At 40.7% G+C, this 18,867-nt stretch overlaps 1 protein-coding gene across 1 annotated transcript in view; it reads left to right on the top strand.

The window, feature by feature from the left end:
• The window catches only part of MED12L (mediator complex subunit 12L), a 319,746-nt gene that overhangs the window by 19,570 nt on the left and 281,309 nt on the right, over window positions 1-18,867 (top strand). Inside the window, exons 3-4 of the mRNA XM_081234367.1 lie at window positions 10,614-10,718; window positions 16,775-16,966. Coding sequence (XP_081090493.1) covers window positions 10,614-10,718; window positions 16,775-16,966 — 297 coding nt within the window. The remainder of the gene's footprint in view (window positions 1-10,613; window positions 10,719-16,774; window positions 16,967-18,867) is intronic.

Here is an 18,867-nt window from a genome sequence, read left to right as displayed (position 1 = left end):
AATTTATTTAATTATAGTTGATTTACAGTGTTGTGTTGATTTCTGCTGTACGGCAAAGTGATTCACTTATACATACCTATCTATACATTCTTTTTCATATTCCTTTCCATTATGGTTTGTCAAAGGCTATTCAGTACAGTTCTCTGTGCGCGACAGTAACACCTTGTTTTTTATCCAATCTACATGTAATAATTTGCATCTGCTAATCCTAACCTCCCAATCCATCCCTTCCCCTGCCTTCCTCCCGCTTAGCAACCACAGGTCTGTCCTCTGTGTCTGTGGGTCTGTTTTGTAGATAAGTTCATTTGTGTCATAGTTTACATTCCACATATAAGTGATGTCCTATGGTATTTGTCTTTCTCTTTCTGACTTACTTCACTTAGTATGATAATCTCTAGGTCCATCCATGTTGCTGCAGATGGCATTATTTCATTCTTTTGTATGGCTGAGTCATATTCCGTTGTATATATGTACTACATCTTTATCTATTCATCTATCGATGGACATTTAAGTTGCTTCCGTCTTGGCTATTGTGAATAGTGCTGCTGTGAACGTAGGGGTGCATATATCTTTTTATAAAATTAATTTATTTTTTAGATTTTATTTTATATTGGACCATAGTTGATTAACAATGTTGTGTTAGTTGCATGTATCTTTTTGAATTATAGTTTTGTCTGGATATATGCCCAGGAGTGGGATTGCTAGATCATATGGCAACTCCATTTTTAGTTTTTGAAGGAATCTCCATACTTTCTCCATAGTGGCTGCACCAATTTACATTCCCACCAACAGTGTAGGAGGGTTCCCTTTTCTCCATACCCTCCACACCCTACGTTTGTCATTTGTAGACATTTTAACGATGGCCATTCTGCCTGGTGTGAGGTGGTACCTCATTGTAGTTTTGATTTGCATTTCTCTAGTAATTAGTGATGACGAGCATCTTTTCATGTGCCTATTGGCCATCTGTATGTCTTCTTTGGAGAAATGTCTATTTAGATCTTCTGCCCATTTTTTGACTGGGTTGTTTGTTTTTTTGTTATTGAGTTGTATGAGCTGTTTGTATATTTTGGAAATTAAGCCCTTGTCTGTCTCATGGTTTGCAAATATTTTCTTCCATTCTGTAGGCTGTCTTTTTGTTTTGCTTATGGTTTCCTTTACTGTGCAAAAGCTTGTACATTTGATTAGGTCCCATTTGTTTATTTTTGTTCTTATTTCTATTGTCTTGGGAGACTGACCTAAGAAAACATTGGTACGATTTATGTTGGTGAATGTTTTGCCTATGCTCTCTTCTAGGAGTTTTGTGGTGTCATGTCTTATGTTTAAGTCTTTAAGCCATTTTGAGTTTATTTTTGTATATGGTGTGAGGGTGTGTTCTAACTTCATTGATTTTTACATGTGGCTGTTAAAATTTCCCAGCACCACTTTTTCCCATTGTATATTCTTGCCTCCTTTGTCGAAGATTAATTGACCATAGGTGTGTGGGTAAAACCCTTTACTCTTGTAAAGATAGAAGTCCTTTACTTGGTCCACAAGACCCTGTGTATTCTATCCCCACCCACTGCCCAGTCTCGCCTCACACCTGCGTCCCTTTGCTCCCGCCATGACAGCATTCTTTCTTTCATTTTCCCAGGACTACAGACCTTACACACGCTCTTCCTGTCTCTTGTTGGGCACACAGTGCCCGTGATTGTTGTTACGTCTTCCCGATGAGTTGACCCTTTTATCATTATGGTGTGCCCCTCTTTATCTTTGATAATGCTCTTTATCTTGAAGTTTACGTTGTCCAGTATTAATATAGCCACTCCAGCCCTCTTAAGTTCATCATTTCTATGGTATATATCTCTTTCCATCAGTTTTCTGTCACCTTATCTGTCTTAATACATTTAAAGTATAGCATGTAGCTGGGTTTTGCTTCCTTATCCATTCTAGCAATCCCTGTCTTTTAATTGAATTTTAACCCAATTACTGATATGGTTCGATTTATTTACCATTTTACTTCTGGATTATGAAACTATGTTAAAAATAATCTAAACTTACCTATTGACATTTTAGTTTGCCTCTTTACATTTTATTTTTATTAGCGATTGCGTTAGCAGTTACAATATACATCTCTAACTTTTCGTGGTCTTCGTAGAGTTAGTATTATATCACTTCACGCAAAATGTCAACCCTGCTATTATAAGGGTCCTCCTCTTAACTTAGTTCACTCCTATTTCAGACTCAGAGTTTGGCTCAAAGGCCACTTCTTCAGGGAATTTTTTTCTGAATTCTCAGATTAGGTTAAGCCCCTATCATGTGTGCTCTGAGCAGGCAGTACTTCTCCTTGGGGCATTTATCACACTTGCAGTTTGCTCACTGTGGAATCCCCAGTACTTAGCACAGTGATGTATACTTCATTATTTGTTGATCAAATGAGGGGAAGCCCTGAGCTGGGGTTTGAAGAAGGCAAGAGATTTCATGCTGTACTCCAGGGGATGGGAATGGCATCAGGCAAGGCTTAGAGGTTGAAAAGACAGTGTATGTGGCAAGGAATATAATAGTCAAATAGATTAAATGTAAGTTAAAAAAAAAAAAGCTCTAATTTTTTTATATCAGTAGCCACCATTTATGGAGCACTTAATATGGGGCCAGGCACCGTGCTAAACTTTGTACATTTTATCTTATGTAACCTCAGCCCTGTGAGTTATTCTTGTCTTACTTCAGTTGAAGCAACTGAGGTGCAGAGAGGTCAGTTACGTTGTTCCCTGTGATAGGTAAGGCTGTATATTCAAACTCAGATCTCTGTGGTTCTGACACTCAGAATGGAAGTGAGACTGGGAGGTGGAGCTTGGTTGTTCGAGGGGATTAATGCCCAGCCTAGGTGATTGTGGTTTTTTTTTAAAAATTAATTAATTAATTATTATTATTATTTTTTGGCTGCATTGGGTCTTCGTAGCTGCACACGGGCTTTCTCTAGTTGCATCGAGCGGGGGCTATTCTTCATTGCAGTGCATGGGCTTTTCACTGCAGTGGCGGAGCACGGGCTCTAGGCGCGTGGGCTCAGTAGTTGTGGCTCGCGGGCTCTAGAGCGCGGGCTCGGTAGTTGTGGCGCATGGACTTAGTTGCTCTGCGGCATGTGGGATCTTCCCGGACCAGGGATCGAACCCGTGTCCCCTGCATTGGCGGGCGGATTCTCAACCACTGCGCCACCAGGGAAGCCCGGTGATTGTGTTTTGAGTCGAGGCTGGAGTTAGGTGCAGAGAAGGCCCACAGATGTTATTGAGGATCTGTAGAGTGTTGTGCTAGATGCTTCTGTTCTCTTTAGGTCCTGTGGGGCAGGGGTGGGGTGGGGTGGGGTGGGAAGCCTCTGAGGCTTTTGAATAGGGGAGAGCAGAAAAGAAAACGTGTTTCAGGAAGGTTCATCAGGGGCCAGTGGGCAGGCTGGGTTGAGGCGAAGGTCTGGACGGAGGAGGGGAGGTGTGTGGAGAGCAGCAACCTGGGCCAGCTGTGACAGTGGCCGCAGTGTAGAGAGATGGCTGTGTGTATTATTTTAGAGGAAGGACTAGATGTGAGACACGTTTTGAGGGAAGTATGGATAGAACTGGTTAATGATGAGGTCTGAGGCGAGAAGGATTTTTCCCTTATCTCTTGGGTCATTTGTATCTGCTAACCCTAAGTGTTGCCTGAAGACTATTGATTCTGGGAATTCCCTGGCAGTCCAGTGGTTAGGACTCTGAGCTTCCACTGCAGGTGCGCAGGTTCAATCCCTGGTCAGGGAACTAAGATCCCGCATGCTGCATGGCGGGGCCAAAAAACCAAAAAAACCCACTATTGAATCTATCCATGATGGGTGTTATCATAGCCTCACTTCTCAAATGGGATCTGCAGACATCCTCAGGGGTCTCAGAGAATGCTCTTCTGGGAGACAGGCGGACAAGTTGGGGAAAACAGTTATAAAGCTGTTTTTAAAAATTTTGTGTGGGGTGAGACCCTAGCTAACACAGCCTAACTAGTGCATAGAGAGACATCTTCTACTGCTGTGGCATTGTCATGCCTGCTGGGCATTTCTGTCCAGTCTGTTGACAGTCATTGAGTTAGTTTGTTAGTTGCAAGTAGGTGACCGAGGAAATCGGGCACCTCTGCATGTGTTCTTTGCGGTGAGAAGTCTGGAGGAGGTTAAGTGTGTGTGCACCTTGTGTGTATTTATTATCTGCTTTTGAGATGGTCATTGAAAATTGTGCTAAACCGACTTTTTTCCCCTTTTGAGTGAGAAAGAGCTTAAGCTATTTCCAAACTAGCATCAAAATGTTTTCACTTTCCTGATGAAACATTTATTGAAATTAAAAGATTGCTTTGAAAGTGATCCAAAAAATAACATCATTCTCTTAAGTTCAAGGTACATGCACGAGATTTATGGATGCATTTGGAGTTCACCCAAAATATCGAAGGTCTGACGTTTGTATCCGTATAAAATACAAAAATGCAGAGTGAATGCTGGCCTTCCATATGAACATGGGCCAGTTTCTAGGCTTTTGTTTCTGTTTGTCTCTGGGTACCTGTCTCCCTAAAATTGCTTTAAGGCTTATCATTGTAGTTGAAGCCAACGACGGAGTGGCCGAGATTTCTCCTCTCTGTGTTGAGGTTACTTTTGGACCAATTCCGTTTTAAACCTGTTGAAATCATATGCAGCCTGGCCTGGTGCACCACTGCCCTAGGCCACCAGGCCGGACTGAATGCGTGTTCTCAGCTAGCATTGCCTCTTGGCTGAGTAGGTATTAGGGCTCACACATGTGTGTACAGTGTTTTGCCCCCGCTGCTGTTAATGATAAACAAAAACATTTAAAACTCCCTGAGTTCATGTTTGGCACTTTATTTTTCTTTATTCCCCACACTGTACAATGGGAAAATTTTCAACCTCCAACAAAGGAGTTCTTCTACTGCAAAGGGTTTGGTGCTAAGATCGTGATTAGTGGTTGGTTGTGTCCCCAAATTTTGAGGGGTTTAGCTGTCTCAGCTTTGCAAATAGGCAAAGTAGCAGCTGACGGTTCTATTTTTTATGAGAATTCTTGACTAGGTGTAGCAAAACAAGTTTCAGTTTCTGTTAGGACCATGGGTAAGGACTTTGGTGGTTATCCTCTCTTATTTAGAAAAACCTTTGAAGAGGTTCAAGGTTAGTGCAAGAGGAAGCTATTTGTGTCCCCTGGCTTGGGGATTTTAGAGGCATGCTGTTTTAAAATCTGGACTCTCTCCCTTACATATTTGCTTGATTAGATTTGGCAAAGGCCTTCAGAGCAAAGCGTCATAAAAGTTTGTAGTTTGAGTTCGTATAACACGTTACATCTTGTTCTGAATCTCTTAGCGCTGCCTAATGCCGTTAAGTACCCATGTCCTATCTCATTTTCCCAAATTGGGTTCATCACGCATCCTGGGGTAAGAGAGGATGTTTTTCCTTTCAAAGGGGTCTGTTTGTGCATTACTGGAGTTTGAGAAACACTGTCTAAACAACAATAGTAAACACTCTGGAATCTGAATCTTACTCTTAACTCAGTGTTTGGATTCTTGCTGTTGACTTTCACTCTTTAAAGAAACATTAGGAGAAAAACCATCAGGGTGCATGTTTTGGTTGTGACGCTTTGGTTTTCACCTCCGTTTCACTTGGTTTCTCTAGGAAGCTGACCTAGAGTTCGGTGTGAGTAAACTTTAACAGAAGTGCCTTCCAGCCTTCTGTTTCAGCTCTGGGCGCTTCCTGATTTAATTGAGCACTCTGCAGCCCCGGTGTTTTTATTCGTGGGTGTATGAGAAGTTAAAGGAGTGAAAGAGAAACTTTCTGACTTGTTTTCTTCCTTGATCCTTGTGTGCGTGTAGCTTTGTGTGTGTGCCTTTGGAGTGGGGACAGGGGTGTGGCAGAGAATTCTGACCAGGCTTTTCTTCTTGGGACTTCCTGCTCCTGAGCTAAGGTGGAGCATCCAGTTTCTTCCTGGTGGTGAGTGCAGCCCTGATGCTGGGCATGGGAATGCCCCGGTTTTCTAGAAAGCCACCAACTCCAAATCTTTATGTCAGAGGTTCTCAAAGTGTGGTCCCTGGATATGCATCACTCATCTGGGAAGTTGTTAGAAATTCAGATTCTTGGGCACCACCCCACCTATCGAATTGGAAACTCTGGGGGGAGGGGCCCCAGTGGCAGCTGTGCTTTAACAGACCCACCAGGGGATTCTGATGGCATGCAAAAGTTTGAGAACCACTACTGAAGGCCAAGGTCTTTTTAATTTCTGAAGCAGATCTTTTGTATTTCTGAGTGCTTACTGAAGCTTCAGGTTATCACTTTCCTGAACCAGAAATATGACACAGACAACAGCAGTAATACTTATTGCTGGCCATGTTGATATAGCATGGTGGCTAGGAACGTGGATTCTTTGGAGTTCTTTACCACTGTGTGACCTTGGGTAAGTTAATTAACCTCTCTGCTTTTTGTTTCCTCGACTGGGCTATGGAGATAATAGTAGTAGAAACTCTTACTATCCCTGTTTCACAGTTGAGGAAACTGAGGCCCGGGAACAGTTCCAGAGCTTGCTTTGCGTCACTCTTCAGTGGAGCTGGAGGTTCAAATTCAGACAGTCTATTGCAGAGCCTGGGCTCTTGTCCCCCTTGTGTGCATTTCCACTTAGTCATCCTTACCCTGGGGTCAGCAAGGCCTCCACCTGTATCCACAGCTGCGAGCTGTAGGGGCCTGTAGTGGCTGGAGCTGGACGTCCCATCCTCATGGTGTTGCAGCAGGAGCAGGGCCTGTGTGAATGTGAAACTCCCTGTTTCTGAAACCTGGATTCCCCTTTTCAGAGGCAGGGCTTTAAAAGGTAAAAGCAGTCCTCTCAGTACACTTGGGTTTTCTGCAGGAGTGTGGTGACACTCTGGGAGCAGGTGTTGGCTATCACTACAGTTGAGGTGCCACTGCCATTTAGTGGGCGGGGCCAGGTGTGCTAGATGTCCTCAGTGAAGAATTGTCCTGTGTCCCACTGGATTGTCATATGTGCCAGCAAACTTTCAAAGTCGTTTTCTCTCTGTTCCAGGTGGGAATCTATTTACATATGATCTCAAAGTATTTTTTTGGCATGATTTTAATACACAGTCGGTGTACACTGAGTCTCTGAGGAATATAACTATTGCGTTTTAATATATTGGGAGAAGATTTTATTTTGTTGGTTTGAAAATTTTACTAAGAGTTTTCACCATTACAGAAGATTCACATCATGCCGTTCCTGATAATTTGAAATAGTAATACAGCACACCTATATCAGTCTGCATTTTGCACTGACTGCATTTATGGTGATCCTAGGTATAGGAACAAACATTTACTAATTCTTGATGTCTCCTAGGGCCCCACTTCTCAAAGGTTAATGTGTCCATGAATTACCTGGAGAATTTGTTAAGCTGATTGAAATGAGATTCTGCATTTTTAATAAGCCAGCGCTGATGGCCCATGGACCACACTTTTTGGGTAGTAGAGGTCTTGTTGTGTATGCCTGAGGGTTTTCTTTTCAAGTACCTATGTTGTTATAACTTACTTTCATTTTGAAAAAAAACTTTTGGAGTGAAGGCACTACATTGATTTAAAAAAAATGTTGGTAAGTTATTGTCTATGAATTTCATTTCAGACTTGGAAAAAGGGCATTTAAAAATATTTGCTTTTAGGATGGTGCCTTGGGATTGATGGGGCGACAGCCACTGCTCTGGGAGGTTAAGTGGCTCTAGTCGTAAATCCAAACAGAATTAGGGACCTCAACGTCATGGGGTAGTGATTCAGAATATACTTACTATGTTAATTGTTCGAAACAGGGTATCATTCACTTATTTACTCTTCCAACAAATATTTATTGAATGCCTCTGTGTGTTCTGTGCCAGCCACTGCTCTGTGTTCTTGGCATGCTTCTGTGAACAACATAAAGACCCCTGTTCTCACAGACCTTATCTTGTGGTGGGGGAGACAGACAGGATACATCATAAGTAAATTACGTGGGGTTTTAGGTGATCAGTGCTATGGATTATTGGAAGATTAGGAGTGCTAGGGTGAAGGGAATGGGGTGAGCATTTCCAGTTTCAAATAGGGTCATCAGATTTCTCATCGAGGACATGACTTAAGGTGGTCAGGGAGTTGGCCATGTGGAAACCAGGGAAGGGCAATCCAGGCAGAAGGGATAGACCATACAAGGCCCTGAGGCTGGAGATCGTCCAGCTGGACACTTGAGGAGCTGCAGAGAGACCGGTGTGGCTGGAGGGTAGTGAGCAAGGGGAGTGTGGTCAGGGATGAGGTCGGAAAGGTATAAGGGGCCAGATGACTCAGGGACTTGTGGGACCTCATAGGGCCTCTGCTCGTATTCTGAGGTACGGCGTTATCGCAGGCTTCGAGGAGTGATATGATCTCACTCAAGTTTTCCAAAGCTCCCTGGGGCTGCTGTGTTGAATGTGGCCTTCAGAGGGCAAAGGGAGAAGCAAAGAGACCCGTTAGGAGCTGTTGCAGTGTCCAGGCATGAGATGATGGTGGCCTTGACCTGGGGGAGGCATCGGTGGTAGTGAGAAGTGGTCAGACTCTGGATGCATTTTCATGAAACTTAGAATACAAGTGTGGAAAGTTCGCAGCACTCAAGGCTCCCAGCAGCACCTGTGTGGATCCTAGTTTGAGGAACATCTGATGTGGCTGACAGACTTGTTACCATGGTTCCATGTTCTTTTCCTTCTGGCGATTTTGTGTGTGTGTTTGTGCGCACGCATGTGTGTGTGTGCGTGTGTGTGTGGGGGGCATGTCTGTCCAGGCCAGTGGTTAGCAGTCAGTCACAACAAGCAGCTAGCTGAGCAGGGGTTAGTTTAGAATAGAAAGTGAAGCAGCACTAAATGGAACTAACGGGTCCTGAAAGCCTCACACATTCCCTCTTGATTAACCCAGGATGTATTTTTAGTAAAAACATAAGCGATCACTCAATTCGTGTTTCTTGTATTACTCTGATGCTAAAGCAAAGATAAAAATTCCACGTTCTCGTCCATTCCCCTCGTGACACCACGTGCCTCCTTCTTCCTTAGACTCTGCGGCTGCAGAAATTCCATTAGCATGCCTGCTTCATTTCAGTTGACTGACACTTTTTTGACTTAAAATATGCATTATGTAGTTTTGCCCTAGATTTCCAAATAATTTATTTGAAAATGCGGGAGCAGTTTGAGATGTCTTCTGATACATACATGCAACTCATTTTCTGTGCGGATCCCAATTCCAGCTACCTTCCATGCTGGGAGGAGACTTGATTACCATAGAGCTAAGCTTCCTGTAGTGGGGTTTGTTGAAAGCCCACCAGAACCGTGCCTAGCCCAAGGTATCAGCTAGAGCACACACAATTAAGTAAAGTTACACGGCATGACTGCAGGAGACCCCAGTTCTCAGCCAAGGTGACCTTTCAGGTGCTATATGTCGTTAACGATTTTGGCCTAAGGCTTTCTGCCTAATCATGGCAGTGATTTGATCCGTTGAATTTTTTTTTTTTTCATTTTACACTTACAGCAATTACTTGTGAAGAATGAGTGTATATTCTTATTCTTGTGCTGTGGCTACCATTACCCCAGGTGTCTCTGAGACCATTTCTTGGCCTGAAGTGAGGGGAGCAGAAGGTAGCTTCATTTACGCAAACCTTTCCCCTTTATTCTTTCAAGTCTGTATTCTGGGAACCCTGATTTAGTTCTATAACTCAACGATCTGGGCAGGGGAAGGTCTTTTTTTTTTTTTTTTTTTTTTTTTTTAAATGCCTTGGGCTATTTTTGATGTGTTGTGACCTTGGTAAGGAAAGTTTTCCTATATCTATCCAGTAGGAGATCTTTTTTAAGGAGGGTACGCATTGTGACTATGTATTTTTAGACCACATTTTCCTGTGGCATTTGTACTCTGGTGCACAGTGTCATGGAAATTTCTCTTCCTAGTCTAGGTTTGAGAAGATGGTCTTTCAGTGCTGGCTTTGTCCAGTTACTGTACTAGCTGAGCAAGCCTCACCCTTCTCATCTGTAAACAGGCATGAAGACACACGCCTACCATCTGCCTCATAATTGGTAAAGGTGAAGTGAGCCGAGATGTATGAACAGCTTGGCAAGCTCTAAACTTCCCCTCAGTTGCAGGGCTGTGGTGGTGTGTAGGTTATCACAAGCCTTGCGCCTAGGAGCCCTTCATTTCTGTCTTTAACTCGCTGTGGGGTCTTGGGTAAGTTGAGTGAGCCAGTTTTCTGGAACATAGCATAGAGATGTGCACAGGGGCTGGCAAGGTAGGGGCAGTCAAGCTGTGGGCTCTCTAGAAACAATTCCAGTCTGCACATTCTATGAGTTTACGTTTATGGGGTGAGGTTGCTTTTTTCTTCTTTTTCCAATTTTATTAGTGAAGAATTTTCACCTACAGACAATAGTTGTTAACATTTTGCCACATTTGCTTTCTCTCTCTCTGCACATGTATATATTGATTTTTAAACCTCTGTTGCTTCTTTCTTTGGTGAGTGTTGAACAGTTCTCTTCTACAGAGTATAGCAAAGTTCGTCATTCCTGAGGTTACGGGATGTTGGCTTCAGTTGGAGCTTTGACATCCTTCGGACTAATCAGTACCTTTCCTCCCACAGGATGAACTTACCGCTGTGAATGTAAAGCAAGGCTTCAACAATCAGCCCGCCTTTACTGGAGATGAGCATGGCTCGGCTAGAAATATTGTAATTAACCCGTCAAAGGTAATGCTCGTCGCTTCCCAAAACTTCCGAAAGAGCATACGTATGTGAGACCCATGGTAGCTAATGTTGATGAATTTGTGTTATTGAAACCACAACCCATATTCAAACTTCCCCCAGATATCCTTTATGCTGTCCTGCCCCAGGGTCCAATCAGGGATCATGCACTGCTTTTGGCTGGCGTGTCTCCTAACCCTATTTTTTTTTTTTTTTTTTTTTTTTGCGGTACGCGGGCCTCTCACTGCCGTGGCCTCTCCCATTGCGGAGCACAGGCTCCGGATGCGCAGGCTCAGCAGCCATGGCTCACGGGCCCAGCTGCTCCGCGGCATGTGGGATCTTCCCGGACCGGGGCATGAACCCGTGTCCCTGGCATCGGCAGGCGGTCCAGAGTCCCTCATTTTGTTGTTGTTGTGAGGTTTTTTTTTCAGGTTAAATATTTTTGGTGCAAAGACTACGTTGCATATCAGGAGACATGCAGTGTTAGTTTGCCTGATGATTGGTTATACTGTTTGATCACTTAAGGTGGTGTCTGCCATCTCTTTACATTGCAAAAGTAGTCATCATTTCCTTGTAGTAATCTCCACAGGGTGATACTTTGAGACCATATGAATATCCTATTGTCCAATAAAATTTTATGCTATGATTTTAGCATCGATTGTCGATTCCTGCTGAATGATTTATTTTGCTGATGGTTTCAAAATGCTGGTTTTGTAGTTATTATTCCTCGTATGTTTATTAGTTGGCATTCTTTTGTTAAGGACACCCCATTTTTCAGTATCACTTTGAACCCCTGAACTCTTCTTAAAATCGGTTGTAGGACCTTCAGTTTTCTTTTTGATGCTCACACTGTCTCACATTTGGCCAGTGGGGGCACCTTTAACCTGGTTCTTGGGCCTTTTGGACGACCCCCTCACCCCCCAACCCAGTCCTTTGGGCACTTCCTCACTTGAGGTACAATAACATAGTCCAGGGCCATCTTGTTCTTTTCCTACCCCATCCCAGATCCGGGTGCCCAGCTTGCTCATGGCTACTTCAGTGTCACAACTTGTAGGCCCTTTCAGTGGACAGAGATGGCAAAAATATTTAGGTTTGTTTTCTTCTTTTTCTTCCCTCCCTCCCTCCCTCCCTCCTTCCCTTCCTTCCTTCCTTCCTTCCATCCATCCATCTGTTCTAAGTCAGTACCACAGGGTCTTTCCCATGCTTTTCCCTTTTCCATCATTGTATCTCCTTTCTCTTAAGGTGAGAATCCTGGATCCCAGCAATATTAGCATGTTTATTCATTTACTCTATCTTACAATATACATAAAAAGTTCCAGAATAAACTATACCAGTGTCATTCCAACAACAAAATTGCTATGTAAAATTTACAATTGCTCTACCATGCTTTTTGTCTTTAGACTAACTTTCATTAAGAGTATGTAGTCAGAGGGACTTCCCTGGTGGTGCATTGGTTAAGAATCTTCCTGCTAATGCAGGGGACACGGGTTCGATCCCTGGTCTGGGATGATCCCACATGCCGCGGAGCAGCTAAGCCCGTGTGCCACAGCTACTGAACTTGCGCTCTAGAGCCTGCGAGCCACAGCTACTGAAGCCTGTGCGCCTAAAACCCGTGCTCCACAACAAGAGAAGCCACTGCAGTGAGAAACCCGTGCACCGCAATGAAGAGTAGCCCCCGCTCACTGCAACTAGAGAAAGCCTGTGCACAGCAACAAGGACCCAATGAAGCCAAAAATTAAAAAATAAATAAAATAAATTTATTTTTTTTAAAAAGTGTGTAGTCAGAGTGTTGTATTAAAAATTTCTTGAATTAAGTCTTTTTTCTTTGTGGTTATGTTAACAATTAGATATATAGATGGAATTATCTGTTTCTGTTTGTATTCTTTTAAGGTTTGTTTTTCATCCTTTTTGAGTTATTTCTATTTTCGAATATTAAAATACTTTTTAAATTAAAAAATCATGCCTACAGATTTAAAGAAATCAAGCATACAGATGAATTTCTATTCTTGTTTTCTCTTAACCAGACATAACCATTGTTAAAAGTTTGTGTATCATTTCAAATCTCTTTTTATATGCACACATGCATACACAAACATATGTAATTTGCTAAACTGGCAACTGAAGTATTATTTAAGTGATGTGAAAAAAAATAGAATTATTTTCTACAGATTGTCCTATTGACCAAACACAGTGTTTTTAGTCTTTTTCCAATCTTGCTTGGTACCTTTTAAACATCACAACTACAATTATGTATGTGTTCTACTTTTTTTTCATTGTGGTAAAATTTACATAACATAAAATTTACCATTAACATATTTAAGTGTATAGTTGTTTGGCATTAAGTACATTCACACTGTTGTGCAACTATAACTACCATCTATCTCTAAACTTTCATCTTCCTTCACTTATATACTTAAAGAAGAAGTAATATCATTTTGTGTGTACTTTTCCTTGAGGCTGAAGTATTCATATTCATAGTAATTAATGGATAGATAACATTTCATCATTTATGTGCTGTAATAACTGAAACTGCTGGTGTACAGCAATTAGCCTATTATCTATTTCTTATGGTTATTTATAAAGAAGCTATAGTCATATTTGGACATATAGCTTTTGTTCTTTAGGATAAATTCCCAGCAGCATATTACTTGGTTAGAAGGTGCATTAGTCTACTGGGGCTGCCATAACAAAATACCACAGACTGAGGGGCTTAAAGAACAGAAATTTGATTTTCTGAGAAAGTTTATTTTCTCACAGTTTTGGAGGCTGGAAGTCCACGATCAAGGTGTCAGCAGGTCTGGTTTCTCCTGAGGCCTCTCTTCTCGGCTTGTGTACTGCTGCTCTCTCACTGTGTCCTCACATGGGCTTTCCTCTGTGTGCGGGTATCTCTGGTGTTCTCCTTCTCCTAGTGACACTAGTCATATTGGATTAGGCCTCACCCTTATGACCTCATTTAACTTTTTTTCTCTCTTTCTTGTTTGTTTTTTACAGTAGGTCCTTGTTGGTTATCTATTTTAAATATAGCAGTGTGTACATGTCAGTCCCGAACTCCCAATCTGTCCCTCCACAAATTCATTCTCTAAGTCTGTGAGTCTGTTTCTGTTTTGTAAATAAGTTCATTTGTATCCTTTTTTTTTTTTTTTAGAGTCCACATATAAGCGATATCATATGATATTTGTCTTTCTCTGTCTGACTTACTTCACTTAGTATGATAATCTCCAGGTCCATCCATGTTGCTGCAAATGGCATTATTCCATTCTTTCTAATGGCTGAGTAATATTCCATTGTATCTGTGTACCACATCTTCTTTATCCATTTATCGGTCCATGAACATTTAACCTTAATTACCTCCTTAAAGGCTGTATCTCCAAATACAGTCACATTGAGGCTTACAGCTTCAGTATCTGAATTTTGGATATACACAATTCTGTCCATAACAGAAAGTATGAATGCCTTGTGTATAGGAACTGCCAAATTGTTCTCAGTTGTATGAAGTTTTATGTCAATTTAAATAATTGAATAAATGGAAATAGCACCCGTTACCACTTCTGCTGCTCTCATCCTTCCTGTGAGATTTACTCAAGGATTCAAACCTTCTGAGGGGAATTTGATCTAATGAATATGAAATACGTGACCTATAGTATAGCCACTAAACTTGTTCATTTTCTTACCAAATGAATTACTTTCAAAATAGCTGTGGATGGATGGAAACAAGTTTTAAGTTAAACCTTGTCTCTCATACCTTGTCTGAGGGAGTGCAAATTGGTATAAACATTATGGAGGGTAATTTGACGATGCTGATTAAAATTACAGGATCATACAATCTGAATTCTGAAAATTCTTCTGAAAGCTATAGCTGTACATGTATGAAATAACAAATAGGAAAGGCTATTCATTTTAATGTGATTTGTAATCGCAGAAGTTTGAAACAAATGTCCATTAACGGGGACTTGATTAAATAAAATGTGGTACATCCACACAGTACATTATTATGTGTCTGTAAAAATGAATGAGGAAGCTCTCCATAGACAAATGTGGAAGGAAGGCTCTCAGACATTTACTCAATGTACATAACGAGGTATAGATATAAGAGAAAAATAATATATTCGTGTTTGTTCATGTGTATTCACATGAAGAAACACCGGAAAGACACATAAGAAACAAATCAAGGTGGTTCTTTGGAGTTAGGCATTGGGACTTGGGAATGAGGCTCTTAACTTTTTCTCGATTTTAGAACAATGTGAATATATTGCTGATAGAATAAAATTAAGTGTATGATCATGTTTTGATTTTTTTTTTTCGAGTCCTAATGTGCATTTTCTCTGCTTGTGCTTTTTTGGGAATTTTGACTTTGTTTACATTTATGCAGTTGTTCATAAGGTTTGTTAGGAAGTAAAACGTATATACAGCCAGTATGTTCCATTGCTATTATTAAATACATAGAAAAGAGTATAATTGCAAAAGAGATTGCCCAGACTTTTCCTTTTTAATACAATTCTTGCAAATCTCTTGATTTGCAAAATCAGTGATTGGCTTGATTTAATTGAATAGTCTTTTCAGATCACCGTGGCTCTTCTTCTTTGACAGTACTTAGACTAGTTAAAAATTTTTTTATGTCTTTGTTTATTATGATTAAAATGATCATACATGGTTGCAAATAAGAGATCTTTTAAATATGAAACAATCTACATAGGTAGGTATTTCGTGCCATTTGTGCAAAGACCAAATATTGATTGAGAAATTTAAAATGAAACAATTTGTTACTCTTGGCTGCTTGTTTTCAAATAGCTGTTTTTTTTGGTGAATTTTTGCATTTAATTTATTCTCTGGACATTCTGCAAACTTTGCTTAAAAAAGAATACTATGAAGTTGTTTAAAAAAATAAGGTTCAGACTTTTTTTCTAATTACTATCATTTTTATTGCCACATTACCTCAACACAGCAAAACAGACTTTTTCACTGTACCTCAATCGCAAGGATCAAGGGATGCCAATTCACATTAAAAAAAATGTTTACCAGCTTTTCGCCCTGGTAGATAAACTTGGCTAATTGCTTCCAACTGTGTTCCACCCTATAGACTAATTGTTTATTGAGTCATGAGCATTAACTAAGGTAGTGATTCTTATTTTGCTGCAGCAGGGTAGGTATTTTATTTTTATCATGGTTGCCACTGTCTGCTAACCTTATTGAAGGTATTTGTTAGAAATTGTTGTCCACATCCTGTTATTAGAGAATTTCCAGGGGACAAAATGTGATGCTGTGATAGGATTCTTGGAAATTCCAGGAGGTTTTCTGTGGATTCATTTAGTTTTTAGCTATTACTCCATCCCCTTCCTTCTTGTCCCTTTGTCTTTCCTTTGTCCTCTTTTAATTTGGTTAATATGAAAATGCTAGTCATTCACAGGAAGCTCCCTTTGCTACTTTGTTTCATTCAGAGCAAGCCACACTAGCTTTCTCTTTCTGAACACTTGTACTCATGAAATTGGCAGCCCAATCAAAAATGTTGAATATTTAATTTAATTGAACCTTTTATAATTTGCCATTTAAATAAATTAGATTTCTCTAGACTTTTTTTTAAAGCACTGAGTGTAAATACAGAGTTTCCTTTCCAAATTTATGTGCTATTAAAATGAAACAAGAAAAACAATGATTACTGGGTGATTACCAGGTTCTGATCTTATATGCAACACCTCTCAGGAAAAAGATTCTCTCCAAATGGGTGTGTACTGTGAAAAAGGAGAGGTACATCTAAAGATGAAAGCAGAACCCATTCTCTTGAAATTTATTCAGGATGTAATGAATTTTATCTTATAGGGATTTTCAAATTCCCTTCTTGTTCCCTTGAACTACTTGTTAGTAGTGAAACTAAGGTGCTGTGGGAGTTTCTGCATTATGTTAGTGTAAGGAAATCACAACTCTTAGCTTCAAGGACTTAAATTCCCATTTTATTTTCCAATGGGCTCTTTGAAGATTTTCTATTAAAACAATAAAAATAAAATACTAATATGTACATTACTAACATTCTTGCTTATTGTCTTTAAACTCTGTTTTCTCTTCCACAGATTGGAGCTTATTTTAGCAGCATATTAGCTGAGAAACTAAAGCTTAACACTTTCCAGGACACCGGAAAGAAGAAACCACAAGTTAATGCTAAAGATAATTATTGGCTGGTTACTGCTCGATCCCAGAGTGCGATTCATAGTTGGTTCTCTGACTTAGCAGGAAATAAACCACTTGCTATTTTGGCAAAAAAGGTATTAAGTATTTCTTGCATTGTTTTAATTGAGGCCTTATAGAAATGAAAACATTTGAGATAATGTTCAAGTATATGTTTCTTTTCCCCAATTTTCTCCCAAACTCAGAGTCTCAATGGCAGGTATCCTGCACTAGGTGTGTGCTGCACATAGGCTGTTTCCCCTTCATTTTGATGGCATGTGGTGCCTAGGACATCTAGAGACCTAAACATTCTACACAGGAAGCTGTTTATGTGGATATTAGGTAGACAGGGTTTTAAAATCAAAAACAGGCAGTGAGACTTCATTTATTTCTGTTACATTTTCAGTTTTTTAGGTCAGGATGTCCAAATGGGTTAAATAGAAATCCTTGCTTTAATGTTATTTCCTTGTCTTGAAAAGTACCCATCCAAATTCTTAAACTAACTCTTCTTCCGAACAAGTGAGATAAAAGATAGTGAATCCTTGTGTGCTTGAAAACCGTCTTTGAAAAAGTTTCAGTACAAAATGGGCAGGCTTATTCATAGCTCCCCGCTTTTTTGAGAAGGGGGAGGGAAGGGAGGGTTCTTTTAAAAATCTTTGCCTTTGATCGTTTTCCTCACGTGGGAAATACTGCACAGATTCAACAATCTTACAGTCCCAATAATACAAAATGTCTTGAAATTTAGATGAGAGCCAGAAACCTCCCTCTTAGTCTTGATCTCTGACTTCTTACACACCTTTCAAATAATCCCCAGGTCTTTCTCATCTCCCCTGAAACCCTTTAGTTTTAGGGGAGCCCATCTTCTTAAGTTTTCACGAATGGCTTGGTGCAGGCCCAGGTCAGAGGAGAGCTCCTTCGTGTATTTACGTTTTTGTTTTCTAAAGCACCTCTTTGAAGATAGTGCCTGTAGCTCCCGTTGGCTTTATTTTGCCCTAGTGTCAGAGCCTTGCGTTGCCTTTCATAGATGTTAGTGCTTAAAGGCAACCGAAATCCTTGCAAAGCAGAACGATCAACATGACCCTCTCTTGCTACTCAGGTGGTACCTCTGTCTCAACACAGGCTGGACCGCATAGCATTTCTTTTCCATTGTTGACCATTTACCACGTGTTCCCACTGTGGCCTGGGAACTGTATCTGAAGGCTGCAGAAGTCAAAGGCCATCCTTCAGTATTTGATGGCTTTCTACCAAAAGTTCATACCCTCCATGTTGGTACCTTCAACTCCTATGTAGCCAGCCTGACATCTTTCCTTTTAGGTTTGCCTTTTTTGTAAGCTTTTAGAATGCAGTTTTTTTTGGGGGGTGTGGGTATTTCCTGAAAGGGAATACTCATGAGGAATTGATGCCCTTGCTTTAGGGGTGTAATGGTCTCTCATCTTTTAAGAGGGAGATGAATTATGGTGCAGTGTATTAGCCGCTGTTCTTCTCTCTTTATTAGGAGCTGCCTCTGGCCAAGTCAGGTGTCCCTCAGGTAAGCCCTGACGTTAATTCTTTGCAAAGTTAAAGATGTTTTCTTTGTCAAGCCATTGAATATACTTTGAAGTATTCATTTCTTGGGCATTTCAAGAGTCATTCCTTCCCATCCCTTCCTCAGCATTTCATCTTCTTGAGATGGCGAAAACTCTTTAGAGTTGGGTAAAAGATTGCATTCTCTGCGTGTTCTTCATATTAGAAAGTTTAAATACCTCTTAATTTCTGTTATTTATCTGCGAGATGGCTTGATGTACAAGACCTTCCTTTTCCTGCTGAGATCCTGAGTCATCTTCCAGCTCTGATCTAGAGTTCAAAATAGTTTCCTGTACGGGATGGATCAGGTTTCTGGACCTGGTTTTCTGTTACTATAAAGCTCCACAGCACTCCAAGTATTTAGCCACAGAGAGGTCAACAATGGCCTGTAAAAGGCCTTTTAATTCAATCACGGTCGTAGTTAGGTTTGGAAAAG

This window comes from Mesoplodon bidens (genome assembly GCF_964165515.1).
Source record: "Mesoplodon bidens genome assembly, chromosome: 5".
Classification (NCBI taxonomy): Eukaryota; Metazoa; Chordata; class Mammalia; order Artiodactyla; family Ziphiidae; genus Mesoplodon; species Mesoplodon bidens.
Note: the sequence above shows the minus strand (reverse complement) of the source record. Positions and strands in the feature narration are given on the sequence as shown.